This window comes from Salvelinus fontinalis, unplaced genomic scaffold (genome assembly GCF_029448725.1).
Source record: "Salvelinus fontinalis isolate EN_2023a unplaced genomic scaffold, ASM2944872v1 scaffold_0124, whole genome shotgun sequence".
NCBI lineage: Eukaryota > Metazoa > Chordata > Actinopteri > Salmoniformes > Salmonidae > Salvelinus > Salvelinus fontinalis.
In genome coordinates, this window is record NW_026600333.1 from 275,503 (window position 1) to 290,077 (window position 14,575).

Here is a 14,575-nt window from a genome sequence, read left to right on the forward strand (position 1 = left end):
GATGACACTAGAACTGGAGACAAACTATCAGTTTCTAGATGATACTAGAACTGGAGACAAACTATCAGTTTCTAGATGACACTAGAACTGGAGACAAACTATCAGTTTCTAGATGATACTAGAACTGGAGACAAACTATCAGTTTCTAGATGACACTAGAACTGGAGACAAACTATCAGTTTCTAGATGACACTAGAACTGGAGACAAACTATCAGTTTCTAGAACTGGAGACAAACTATCAGTTTCTAGATGACACTAGAACTGGAGACAAACTATCAGTTTTTAGATGACACTAGAACTGGAGACAAACTATCAGTTTCTAGATGATACTAGAACTGGAGACAAACTATCAGTTTCTAGAACTGGAGACAAACTATCAGTTTCTAGAACTGGAGACAAACTATCAGTTTATAGATGATACTAGAACTGGAGACAAACTATCAGTTTCTAGAACTGGAGACAAACTATCAGTTTCTAGAACTGGAGACAAACTATCAGTTTCTAGATGATACTAGAACTGGAGACAAACTATCAGTTTCTAGAACTGGAGACAAACTATCAGTTTCTAGATGATACTAGAGCTGGAGACAAACTATCAGTTTCTAGAACTGGAGACAAACTATCAGTTTCTAGATGATACTAGAACTGGAGACAAACTATCAGTTTCTAGATGACACTAGAACTGGAGACAAACTATCTGTTTCTAGAACTGGAGACAAACTATCTGTTTCTAGATGACACTAGAACTGGATACAAACTATCTGTTTCTAGAACTGGATCCAAACTATCAGTTTCTAGATGACACTAGAACTGGAAACAAACTATCTGTTCCTAGAACTGGAGACAAACTATCTGTTTCTAGATGACACTAGAACTGGATACAAACTATCTGTTTCTAGAACTGGATCCAAACCATCAGTTTCTAGATGACACTAGAACTGGAGACAAACTATCAGTTTCTAGAACTGGAGACAAACTATCTGTTTCTAGAACTGGAGACAAACTATCAGTTTCTAGAACTGGAGACAAACTATCAGTTTCTAGAACTGGAGACAAACTATCAGTTTTTAGATGATACTAGAACTGGAGACAAACTATCAGTTTCTAGATGACACTAGAACTGGAGACAAACTATCAGTTTCTAGATGATACTAGAACTGGAGACAAACTATCAGTTTCTAGATAATACTAGAACTGGAGACAAACTATCAGTTTCTAGAACTGGAGACAAACTATCAGTTTATAGATGATACTAGAACTGGAGACAAACTATCAGTTTCTAGAACTGGAGACAAACTATCAGTTTCTAGATGACACTAGAACTGGAGACAAACTATCAGTTTCTAGAACTGGAGACAAACTATCAGTTTCTAGATGACACTAGAACTGGAGACAAACTATCAGTTTCTAGATGACACTAGAACTGGAGACAAACTATCAGTTTCTAGATGATACTAGAACTGGAGACAAACTATCAGTTTCTAGATGACACTAGAACTGGAGACAAACTATCAGCTTCTAGATGATACTAGAACTGGAGACAAACTATCAGTTTCTAGATGACACTAGAACTGGAGACAAACTATCACTTTCTAGATGACACTAGAACTGGAGACAAACTATCAGTTTCTAGAACTGGAGACAAACTATCAGTTTCTAGATGACACTAGAACTGGAGACAAACTATCAGTTTCTAGATGACACTAGAACTGGAGACAAACTATCAGTTTCTAGATGATACTAGAACTGGAGACAAACTATCAGTTTCTAGAACTGGAGACAAACTATCAGTTTATAGATGATACTAGAACTGGAGACAAACTATCAGTTTCTAGAACTGGAGACAAACTATCAGTTTCTAGAACTGGAGACAAACTATCAGTTTATAGATGATACTAGAACTGGAGACAAACTATCAGTTTCTAGAACTGGAGACAAACTATCAGTTTCTAGATGATACTAGAACTGGAGACAAACTATCAGTTTCTAGAACTGGAGACAAACTATCAGTTTCTAGATGATACTAGAACTGGAGACAAACTATCAGTTTCTAGATGACACTAGAACTGGAGACAAACTATCTGTTTCTAGAACTGGAGACAAACTATCTGTTTCTAGATGACACTAGAACTGGAGACAAACTATCTGTTTCTAGAACTGGAGACAAACTATCTGTTTCTAGATGACACTAGAACTGGATACAAACTATCTGTTTCTAGAACTGGATCCAAACTATCAGTTTCTAGATGACACTAGAACTGGAGACAAACTATCAGTTTCTAGAACTGGAGACAAACTATCTGTTTCTAGAACTGGAGACAAACTATCAGTTTCTAGAACTGGAGACAAACTATCAGTTTCTAGAACTGGAGACAAACTATCAGTTTTTAGATGATACTAGAACTGGAGACAAACTATCAGTTTCTAGATGATACTAGAACTGGAGACAAACTATCAGTTTCTAGATGATACTAGAACTGGAGACAAACTATCAGTTTCTAGAACTGGAGACAAACTATCAGTTTTTAGATGATACTAGAACTGGAGACAAACTATCAGTTTCTAGATGATACTAGAACTGGAGACAAACTATCAGTTTATAGCACTGGAGACAAACTATCAGTTTCTAGAACTGGAGACAAACTATCAGTTTCTAGATGATACTAGAACTGGAGACAAACTATCAGTTTGTAGAACTGGAGACAAACTATCAGTTTCTAGAACTGGAGACAAACTGTCAGTTTCTAGAACTGGAGACAAACTATCAGATTCTAGATGATACTAGAACTGGAGACAAACTATCAGTTTCTAGAACTGGAGACAAACTATCAGTTTCTAGAACTGGAGACAAACTATCAGTTTCTAGATGATACTAGAACTGGAGACAAACTATCAGTTTATAGCACTGGAGACAAACTATCAGTTTCTAGATGATACTAGAACTGGAGACAAACTATCTGTTTCTAGATGATACTAGAACTGGAGACAAACTATCAGTTTCTAGAACTGGAGACAAACTATCAGTTTCTAGAACTGGAGACAAACTATCTGTTTCCAGAACTGGAAACAAACTATCAGTTTCTAGAACTGGAGACAAACTATCAGTTTCTAGATGATACTAGAACTGGAGACAAACTATCAGTTTATAGAACTGGAGACAAACTATCTGTTTCTAGAACTGGAGACAAACTATCTGTTTCTAGATGATACTAGAACTGGAGACAAACTATCAGTTTCTAGATGACACTAGAACTGGAGACAAACTATCAGTTTCTAGAACTGGAGACAAACTATCAGTTTCTAGATGATACTAGAACTGGAGACAAACTATCAGTTTCTAGATGATACTAGAACTGGAGACAAACTATCAGTTTCTAGATGATACTAGAACTGGAGACAAACTATCAGTTTCTAGAACTGGAGACAAACTATCAGTTTCTAGATGACACTAGAACTGGAGACAAACTATCTGTTTCTAGATGATACTAGAACTGGAGACAAACTATCTGTTTCTAGATGGTACTAGAACTGGAGACAAACTATCAGTTTCTAGATGATACTAGAACTGGAGACAAACTATCAGTTTCTAGATGATACTAGAACTGGAGACAAAATATCAGTTTCTAGATGATACTAGAACTGGAGACAAACTATCAGTTTCTAGAACTGGAGACAAACTATCTGTTTCTAGATGATACTAGAACTGGAGACAAACTATCAGTTTCTAGAACTGGAGACAAACTATCAGTTTCTAGAACTGGAGACAAACTATCAGTTTCTAGATGATACTAGAACTGGAGACAAACTATCAGTTTATAGAACTGGAGACAAACTATCTGTTTCTAGAACTGGAGACAAACTATCAGTTTCTAGATGATACTAGAACTGGAGACAAACTATCAGTTTATAGCACTGGAAACAAACTATCAGTTTCTAGATGATACTAGAACTGGAGACAAACTATCAGTTTATAGAACTGGAGACAAACTATCTGTTTCTAGAACTGGAGACAAACTATCAGTTTCTAGATGACACTAGAACTGGAGACAAACTATCAGTTTGTAGAACTGGAGACAAACTATCAGTTTCTAGATGACACTAGAACTGGAGACAAACTATCAGTTTCTAGAACTGGAGACAAACTATCAGTTTCTAGATGATACTAGAACTGGAGACAAACTATCAGTTTCTAGATGATACTAGAACTGGAGACAAACTATCAGTTTCTAGATGATACTAGAACTGGAGACAAACTATCTGTTTCTAGATGATACTAGAACTGGAGACAAACTATCAGATAAATAGAGGTCAGACATGCAGTATGGTCATCTAGCCACTAGAGGTCAGACATGCAGTAAGGTCATCTAGCCACTAGAGGTCAGACATGCAGTAAGGTCATCTAGCCACTAGAGGTCAGACATGCAGTAAGGTCATCTAGCCACTGGAGGTCAGACATGCAGTAAGGTCATCTAGCCACTAGAGGTCAGACATGCAGTAAGGTCATCTAGCCACTAGAGGTCAGACATGCAGTAAGGTCATCTAGCCACTAGAGGTCAGACATGCAGTAAGGTCATCTAGCCACTAGAGGTCAGACATGCAGTAAGGTCATCTAGTCACTAGAGGTCAGACATGCAGTAAGGTCATCTAGCCAATAGAGGTCAGACATGCAGTAAGGTCATCTAGCCACTAGAGGTCATACATGCAGTAAGGTCATCTAGCCACTAGAGGTCAGACATGCAGTAAGGTCATCAGGCCACTAGAGGTCAGACATGCAGTAAGGTCATCTAGCCACTAGAGGTCAGACATGCAGTAAGGTCATCTAGCCACTAGAGGTCAGATATGCAGTAAGGTCATCTAGCCACTAGAGGTCATACATGCAGTAAGGTCATCTAGCCACTAGAGGTCAGACATGCAGTAAGGTCATCAGGCCACTAGAGGTCAGACATGCAGTAAGGTCATCTAGCCACTAGAGGTCAGACATGCAGTAAGGTCATCTAGCCACTAGAGGTCAGACATGCAGTAAGGTCATCTAGCCACTAGAGGTCAGACATGCAGTAAGGTCATCTAGCCACTAGAGGTCAGACATGCAGTAAGGTCATCTAGCCACTAGAGGTCAGACATGCAGTAAGGTCATCTAGCCACTAGAGGTCAGACATGCAGTAAGGTCATCTAGCCACTAGAGGTCAGACATGCAGTAAGGTCATCAGGCCACTAGAGGTCAGACATGCAGTAAGGTCATCTAGCCACTAGAGGTCAGACATGCAGTAAGGTCATCTAGCCACTAGAGGTCAGACATGCAGTAAGGTCATCTAGCCACTAGAGGTCAGACATGCAGTAAGGTCATCTAGCCACTAGAGGTCAGACATGCAGTAAGGTCATCAGGCCACTAGAGGTCAGACATGCAGTAAGGTCATCTAGCCACTAGAGGTCAGACATGCAGTAAGGTCATCTAGCCACTAGAGGTCAGACATGCAGTAAGGTCATCTAGCCACTAGAGGTCAGACATGCAGTAAGGTCATCTAGCCACTAGAGGTCAGACATGCAGTAAGGTCATCTAGCCACTAGAGGTCAGACATGCAGTAAGGTCATCTAGCCACTAGAGGTCAGACATGCAGTAAGGTCATCTAGCCACTAGAGGTCAGACATGCAGTAAGGTCATCTAGCCACTAGAGGTCAGACATGCAGTAAGGTCATCTAGCCACTAGAGGTCAGACCAGGAGATGGTGCTGACTGACTGACCTGTAGAACTCAGACTGTGGTCCAGCAGCTGGGAGGGCAGGAAGCCGGTGGGACTGGGGGACTGAGAGGGGGGGCAGGCTGCTCCAGTAGGGGGAGGAGGGACCAGGGAGGGGGTGGGGGCTGTGTGGGGGACAGCGTCAGAGAACTCCAAGCAGCCGAAGGTGCCTTGCCACTCTCGACTGAACTCGTCTGCTTCCATTGGTCCAGGGCTCAGGAGGTCCTTCAGAAAGGCCATGTCCCCAGTCTCCCTGTCCTCCTCCTCCTTGTCCCCCACCCTGAGCCCCTGCTGCAGTAGAGCGCTTCCAGAGAGGTCCCCGCCTAGAACACACAGCACAGAGAGACAGACAAAGGGTTAGAAACGGCATGTAGCCAGGTCATCAGGAACTATTAACTGTTACTGACTCATGTCAATAGAAAAACAGGCTGGTCTGAAACACCATTCACACAGAGGACAAAGTCAGCTCAGGACCTGAAACAAACCTGAGAGAGAAAATACTTATTTTCCACCATAATTTGCAAATAAATTCATTAAAAATCCTACAATGTGATTTTCTGGATTTTTTTTTCTCATTTTGTCTGTCATAGTTGAAGTTTACCTATGATGAAAATTACAGGCCTCTCTCATCTTTTTAAGTGGGAGAACTTGCACAATTGGTGGCTGACTAAATACTTTTTTGCCCCACTGTATTAGGGTCAGGGTTAGGGTTTAGGGTTTAGGGTTAGGGTTAGGGCCCTATAAAATCTGTCATATATATTTTCCCAAATTCTGTTTTTTCAGGTTTATTTTTTCTGGTTTTAGATCGTTTTAGATTTTCACTCTCAAAATTACAGTTGTTCAACGAAATGGGATGTTCTGAGTCAATGCTGAAATCACAGATGACAATTATTTTAGGTCTGGATGTAACAGTCCTGACCTGTTTTATGTTGTTTTTTATGTGTTTATGGTCAGGGCATGTGTTTTGGGTGGGCAGTCTATGTTATCTGTTTCTATGTTGGTTTTGGGTTACCTGGTATGGCTCTTGATTAGAGGCAGGTGGTTTGCGTTTTCCTCTAATTAAGAGTCATATTTAGGTAGGGCGTTCTCACTGTTTGTTTGTGGGTGATTGTCTCTTGTGATGTCTTCGTCGTTGTCGATGTTATTCACTTACGGGGCTGTTTGGCTGTTCGTGCGTTTAGATGTAACGTTCCTGTCCGTGAGTTAACATTTAGTGATGTGAGTTTATGTTCAGGTTTCGTTCTACGTCGTTTTCTTGTTTTTGTAAAGTTTGGTAAAGTGTTTGTTTTCGTGTTGCCATTATTATTCAGTTTTGTCGTTTATAAATAAAAAGATGGCTTATTTCCCTGAAGCTGCGTATTGGTCTGAAGATCCTTCTCTCCTCACCTCATCCGAGGATGAGGAGAGCGACAGCCTTAACAGAATCACCCACCACGCTAAGACCAAGCGGTATGGGAATGCTCTACGGAGCAACAAGGACTTCTGGACTTGGGAGGAGATCCTGGACGGTAGAGGACCTTGGGCTCAACCAGGGGAATATCGCCGTCCAAAGGAGGAGTTGGAAGCAGCGAAGGCTGAGAGGCGCTGGTATGAGGAGGCAGCGCGACGACGCGGTTGGGAGCCCGTGAGTCAGACCAAAAAATTTCTTGGGGGGGGGGCACACGAGGAGTGTGGCAAAGCCGGGTAGGATACCCGAGCCAACTCCCCGTGCTTACCGTGGAGGTAGAAGGCGTCGTACTGGTAAGACACCGTGTTATGCGGTAAAGCGCACGGTGTCCCCAGTACGCGTGCTTAGCCCAGTGCGGGATATTCCACCTTGCCGCACTGGGAGGGCTAGGTTGGGCATCGAGCCGGATGTCATGAAGCCGGCCCAACGTATCTGGCCTCCAGTACGTCTCCTCGGGCCGGCGTACATGGCACCAGCCTTACGGGTGGTGTCCCCGGTTCGCCTGCATAGGCCAGTGCGGGCTATTCCACCTCGCTGCACTGGCAGGGCTACGGGGATCATTCAACCTGGTAGGGTTGGGGAGGCTCGGTGCTCAAGAGCACGTGTCCTCCTTCACGGTCCGGTAGACCCGGTGCCACCTCCATGTACCAGTCCTCCGGTGGCAGCCCCCCGTACCAGGCTGTCTCTCCGGGTTCTCTCTCCTGCTGTTTCCTCCTCTCCAGCGCAGCCAGTGCCTAGACCACGCACCAGGCTGTCTCTCCTTCTCCTTCCTACAGAGCCATCCGTCTCCCCAGCGCCATCTGAGCCATCCGTCTCCCCAGCGTCATCTGAGCCATCCGTCTCCCCAGCGCCATCTGAGCCATCCGTCTCCCCAGCGCCATCTGAGCCATCCGTCTCCCCAGCGCCGTCTGAGCCATCCGTCTGCCATGAGCCTGCAAAGCCGCCCGTCTGTCATGAGCCTGCAAAGCCGCCCGTCTGCCATGAGCCTACAGAGCCGTCCGCCAGACAGGAGCCGCTAGAGCCGCCCGCCAGACAGGAGCCGCTAGAGCCGCCCGCCAGACAGGGTCTGCCAGAGCCGCCAACCAGACAGGATCTGCCAGAGCCGCCAACCAGACAGGATCTGCCAGAGCCGCCAACCAGACAGGATCTGCCAGAGCCGCCAACCAGACAGGATCTGCCAGAGCCGCCAACCAGACAGGATCTGCCAGAGTCGTCCTGCCATGACCAGCCAGAGTCGTCCTGCCATGACCAGCCAGAGCCGTCCAGGCAGGACCTGCCAGAGCCGTCCAGCCAGGACCTGCCAGAGCCGTCCTGCTATGACCTGCCAGAGCCGTCCAGCCAGGACCTGCCAGAGCCGTCCAGCCAGGACCTGCCAGAGCCGTCCAGCCAGGACCTGCCAGAGCCGTCCTGCTATGACCTGCCAGAGCCGTCCAGCCAGGACCTGCCAGAGCCGTCCAGCCAGGACCTGCCAGAGCCGTCCAGCCAGGACCTGCCTGAGCCGTCCAAACAGGACCTGCCAGAGTTCCTCAGCCAGGACCTGCCAGAGTCCTTCAGCCGGGATCTGCCCCTTGTCCCGGTGCTGCCCCTTGTCCCGGTGCTGCCCCTTGTCCCGGTGCTGCCCCTTGTCCCGGTGCTGCCCCTTGTCCCGGTGCTGCCCCTTGTCCCGGTGCTGCCCCTTGTCCCGGTGCTGCCCCTTGTCCCGGTGCTGGTCCTTATCCTGGTGCTGCCCTTTGTTCCGGTGCTGCCCCTTGTCCCGGTGCTACCCCTTGTCCCGGTGCTGCCCCTTGTCCCGGTGCTGGCCGTTTATTTAGGGGAAGGTAGTTTTAGGGTGGTCAGTGGAAGGGGTAGACAGAAGAGGGGAGTGACTATGGTGGTGTGGGGAGAGCGTCCAGAGCCGGAGCCACCACCGTGGTCAACTGCCCACCCAGACCCTCCCCTGGACTTTGTGCTGGTGCGCCCGGCGTTCGCACCTTGAGGGGGGGGTTCTGTAACAGTCCTGACCTGTTTTATGTTGTTTTTTATGTGTTTATGGTCAGGGCATGTGTTTTGGGTGGGCAGTCTATGTTATCTGTTTCTATGTTGGTTTTGGGTTACCTGGTATGGCTCTTGATTAGAGGCAGGTGGTTTGCGTTTTCCTCTAATTAAGAGTCATATTTAGGTAGGGCGTTCTCACTGTTTGTTTGTGGGTGATTGTCTCTTGTGATGTCTTCGTCGTTGTCGATGTTATTCACTTACGGGGCTGTTTGGCTGTTCGTGCGTTTAGATGTAACGTTCCTGTCCGTGAGTTAACATTTAGTGATGTGAGTTTATGTTCAGGTTTCGTTCTACGTCGTTTTCTTGTTTTTTTGTAAAGTTTGGTAAAGTGTTTGTTTTCGTGTTGCCATCATTTTTCTGTTTTGTCGTTTATAAATAAAAGGATGGCTTATTTCCCGCAAACCGCATTTTGGTCTGAAGATCCTTCTCTCCTCACCTCATCTGAGGATGAGGAGAGCGACAGCCATAACACTGGAAGAAAACGACAACTTTTAGAGTTTTTGGTGTAGTTCCCCTTTAATTGCTCATCTGGCTCTTTAATTGCTCATCTGGCCCTTTAATTGCTCATCTGGCCCTTTAATTGCTCATCTGGCCCTTAAATTGCTCATCTGGCCCTTTAATTGTGCATCTGGCCCTTTAATTGCTCATCTGGCCCTTTAATTGCTCATCTGGCCCTTTAATTGCTCATCTGGCCCTTTAATTGCTCATCTGGCCCTTTAATTGTGCATCTGGCCCTTTAATTGCGCATCTGGCCCTTTAATTGTGCATCTGGCCCTTTAATTGCGCATCTGGCCCTTTCATTGCGCATCTGGCCCTTTAATTGTGCATCTGGCCCTTTAATTGCGCATCTGGCCCTTTAATTGTGCATCTGGCCCTTTAATTGCTCATCTGGCCAGTGAGGAATGTTCCATCTAATGAGCCGGTCTGGTGATGGTTCTGTACTGCTGCTGCTCAGTTCATGGAAAAGTTTGGAAATAACAAATAGGTACAAATTATATACTTCCTCGTGATATACTTCCTCATGATATACGTCCTCGTGATATACTTCCTCGTGATATACGTCCTCGTGATATACTTCCTCATGATATACGTCCTCGTGATATACGTCCTCGTGATATACTTCCTCGTGATATACGTCCTCGTGATATACTTCCTCGTGATATACTTCCTCGTGATATACTTCCTCGTGATATACTTCCTCGTGATATACGTCCTCGTGATATACGTCCTCGTGCTATACTTCCTCGTGCTATACTTCCTCGTGATATACTTCCTCGTGATATACTTCCTCGTGATATACGTCCTCGTGATATACTTCCTCGTGATATACGTCCTCCTGATATACTTCCTCGTGATATACTTCCTCGTGATATACGTCCTCGTGATATACTTCCTCGTGATATACGTCCTCATGATATACTTCCTCATGATATACGTCCTCATGATATACGTCCTCATGATATACTTCCTCGTGATATACTTCCCCGTGATATACTTCCTCATGCTATACGTCCTCGTGATATACTTCCCCGTGATATACTTCCTCGTGATATACGTCCTCGTGATATACTTCCTCGTGATATACTTCCTCGTGATATACTTCCTCGTGATATACTTCCTCGTGATATACTTCCCCGTGATATACTTCCCCGTGATATACTTCCTCATGATATACTTCTGCCAAGTAAAACTGCTTTACAGTTAACATTTCATTGAGAAGGTTTTGGGGAAAGTATTTCTGTCAACACACAAGATGGTTATGACACCAACTGACTACACATGGAGGGATAGACAAACACGCTCCACACAGACAGGCAGGCAGACAGACAGACAGACAGACAGACACGCTCCACACAGACAGACAGGCAGACAAACACGCTCCACACAGACAGACAAACACGCTCCACACAGACAGACAAACACGCTCCACACAGACAGACAAACACGCTCCACACAGACAGACAGGCAGACAGACAGACAGACAGACAGACAGGCAGACAGAGACAGACAGACAAGCAGGCAGGCAGACAGACAGACAGACAGACAGACAGGCAGACAAGCAGACAGACAGACAGACAGACAGACAAGCAGACAGACAGACAGACAGGCAGACAAGCAGACAGACAGACAGACAGACAGACAGGCAGACAGGCAGACAGGCAGACAGGCATGCTCCACACAGACAGACAGACAGACAGACAGACAGACAGGCAGACAGGCAGACAGACAGACAGACAGGCATGCTCCACACAGACAGACAGACAGACAGACAGACAGACAGAAAGGGGCAATATTTCTGTAAATGAATAGTCAGATATTGTGTTAGGTTTGTCTTTTTAAACCAGTAGTGGCTGACCAGGGGTGGGATGATGTTGGTTAGATAGTAGTTGGGAGCTTGTGGTGTCTGATGTGGGATGATGCTGGTTAGATAGTAGCTGGGAGCTCGTGGTGTCTGAGGTGGGATGATGTTGGTTAGATAGTAGTTGGGAGCTTGTGGTGTCTGATGTGGGATGATGTTGGTTAGATAGTAGCTGGGAGCTCGTGGTGTCTGAGGTGGGATGATGTTGGTTAGATAGTAGTTGGGAGCTCGTGGTGTCTGGTGGGATGATGTTGGTTAGATAGTAGCTGGGAGCTCGTGGTGTCTGATGTGGGATGATGCTGGTTAGATAGTAGCTGGGAGCTCGTGGTGTCTGATGGGATGATGTTGGTTAGATAGTAGCTGGGAGCTCGTGGTGTCTGAGGTGGGATGATGTTGGTTAGATAGTAGCTGGGAGCTCGTGGTGTCTGATGTGGGATGATGTTGGTTAGATAGTAGCTGGGAGCTCGTGGTGTCTGATGTGGGATGATGCTGGTTAGATAGTAGCTGGGAGCTTGTGGTGTCTGGTGGGATGGTGTTGGTTAGATAGTAGCTGGGAGCTCGTGGTGTCTGGTAGGATGATGTTGGTTAGATAGTAGCTGGGAGCTCGTGGTGTCTGGTGGGATGATGTTGGTTAGATAGTAGCTGGGAGCTCGTGGTGTCTGAGGTGGGATGATGTTGGTTAGATAGTAGCTGGGAGCTCGTGGTGTCTGATGTGGGATGATGCTGGTTAGATAGTAGCTGGGAGCTCGTGGTGTCTGATGTGGGATGATGCTGGTTAGATAGTAGCTGGGAGCTCGTTGTGTCTGATGTGGGATGATGCTGGTTAGATAGTAGCTGGGAGCTCGTGGTGTCTGATGTGGGATGATGCTGGTTAGATAGTAGCTGGGAGCTCGTGGTGTCTGGTGGGATGATGCTGGTTAGATAGTAGCTGGGAGCTCGTGGTGTCTGATGTGGGATGATGCTGGTTAGATAGTAGCTGGGAGCTCGTGGTGTCTGATGTGGGATGATGCTGGTTAGATAGTAGCTGGGAGCTTGTGGTGTCTGGTGGGATGATGTTGGTTAGATAGTAGCTGGGAGCTCGTGGTGTCTGATGGGATGGTGTTGGTTAGATAGTAGCTGGGAGCTCGTGGTGTCTGATGGGATGATGTTGGTTAGATAGTAGCTGGGAGCTCGTTGTGTCTGATGGGATGGTGTTGGTTAGATAGTAGCTGGGAGCTCGTGGTGTCTGAGGTGGGATGATGTTGGTTAGATAGTAGCTGGGAGCTTGTGGTGTCTGATGGGATGGTGTTGGTTAGATAGTAGTTGGGAGCTCGTTGTGTCTGATGGGATGGTGTTGGTTAGATAGTAGCTGGGAGCTCGTGGTGTCTGAGGTGGGATGATGTTGGTTAGATAGTAGTTGGGAGCTCGTGGTGTCTGAGGTGGGATGATGTTGGTTAGATAGTAGCTGGGAGCTCGTGGTGTCTGATGTGGGATGGTGTTGGTTAGATAGTAGCTGGGAGCTCGTGGTGTCTGATTCTGGTGAGATTTGTTAATGACAGTTTATGGTAGAACACATGAACATGCACTTTCACAATAGTCTGGCTTCTCATTGGTGGGCTGCTGGAGACCCCTGATGTATGGTAAAACCTATCAGAATAGTCTGGCTTCTCATTGGTGGGCTGCTGGAGACCCCTGATGTATGGTAAAACCTATCACAATAGTCTGGCTTTTCATTGGTGGGCTGCTGGAGACCCCTGATGTATGGTAAAACCTATCACAATAGTCTGGCTTCTCATTGGTGGGCTGCTGGAGACCCCTGATGTATGGTAAAACCTATCACAATAGTCTGGCTTTTCATTGGTGGGCTGCTGGAGACCCCTGGTGTATGGTAAAACCTATCAAAATAGTCTGGCTTTTCATTGGTGGGCTGCTGGAGACCCCTGATGTATGGTAAAACCTTAACACTTAGATACCAATTACAATTAGCACAATATAAGTGAATAAGGACTAGCTTCTGCACAAAACAATGCCATAAAGCATCACAACACACACATACCAGAGTCCAGACTAGCACACAGAGAGCTGGTGAGGCTGTGTCCATCAGCAGCATGGAAGGGGCCTGTAAAGGAAACCAAGTACATCATGTCATTCCAGTCCACTGAACACGTTACAGTATATCTAGTCCAGTAGGGGGCAGTATATAATGTAATGTTATAGTATATCTAGTCCAGTAGGGGTCAGTAGGGGTCAGTATATAATGTAATGTTATAGTATATCTAGTCCAGTAGGGGGCAGTATATAATGTAATGTTATAGTATATCTAGTCCAGTAGGGGTCAGTATATAATGTAATGTTATAGTATATCTAGTCCAGTAGGGGTCAGTATATAATGTAATGTTATAGCATATCTAGTCCAGTAGGGGTCAGTATATAATGTAATGTTATAGTATATCTAGTCCAGTAGGGGTCAGTATATAATGTAATGTTATAGCATATCTAGTCCAGTAGGGGTCAGTATATAATGTAATGTTATAGTATATCTAGCCCAGTAGGGGTCAGTATATAATGTAATGTTATAGTATATCTAGTCCAGTAGGGGTCAGTATATAATGTAATGTTATAGTATATCTAGTCCAGTAGGGGTCAGTATATAATGTAATGTTATAGTATATCTAGTCCAGTAGGGGGCAGTATATAATGTAATGTTATAGTATATCTAGTCCAGTAGGGGTCAGTATATAATGTAATGTTATAGTATATCTAGTCCAGTAGGGGTCAGTATATAATGTAATGTTATAGTATATCTAGTCCAGTAGGGGTCAGTATATAATGTAATGTTATAGCATATCTAGCTCAGTAGAGGTCAGTAGGGGTCAGTAGGGGTCAGTATATAATGTAATGTTATAGTATATGTAGTCCAGTAGGGGTCAGTATATAATGTAATGTTATAGCATATCTAGTCCAGTAGGGGTCAGTATATAATGTAATGTTATAGTATATCTAGTCCAGTAGGGGTCAGTA

At 45.3% G+C, this 14,575-nt stretch overlaps 1 protein-coding gene across 44 annotated transcripts in view; it reads right to left on the reverse strand.

Annotated features, from left to right (window-relative positions):
- The window catches only part of LOC129843353 (islet cell autoantigen 1-like protein), a 112,378-nt gene that overhangs the window by 10,547 nt on the left and 87,256 nt on the right, over nucleotides 1-14,575 (reverse strand). For 43 of the 44 annotated variants that reach the window (XM_055912037.1, XM_055912033.1, XM_055912031.1 and 40 more), the window contains 2 exons: nucleotides 13,611-13,673; nucleotides 5,741-6,058 (listed from right to left, as the gene is read on the reverse strand). In XM_055912037.1, coding sequence (XP_055768012.1) covers nucleotides 5,741-6,058; nucleotides 13,611-13,673 — 381 coding nt within the window. The remainder of the gene's footprint in view (nucleotides 1-5,740; nucleotides 6,059-13,610; nucleotides 13,674-14,575) is intronic. The other variant, XM_055912050.1, reaches the window with a different exon arrangement.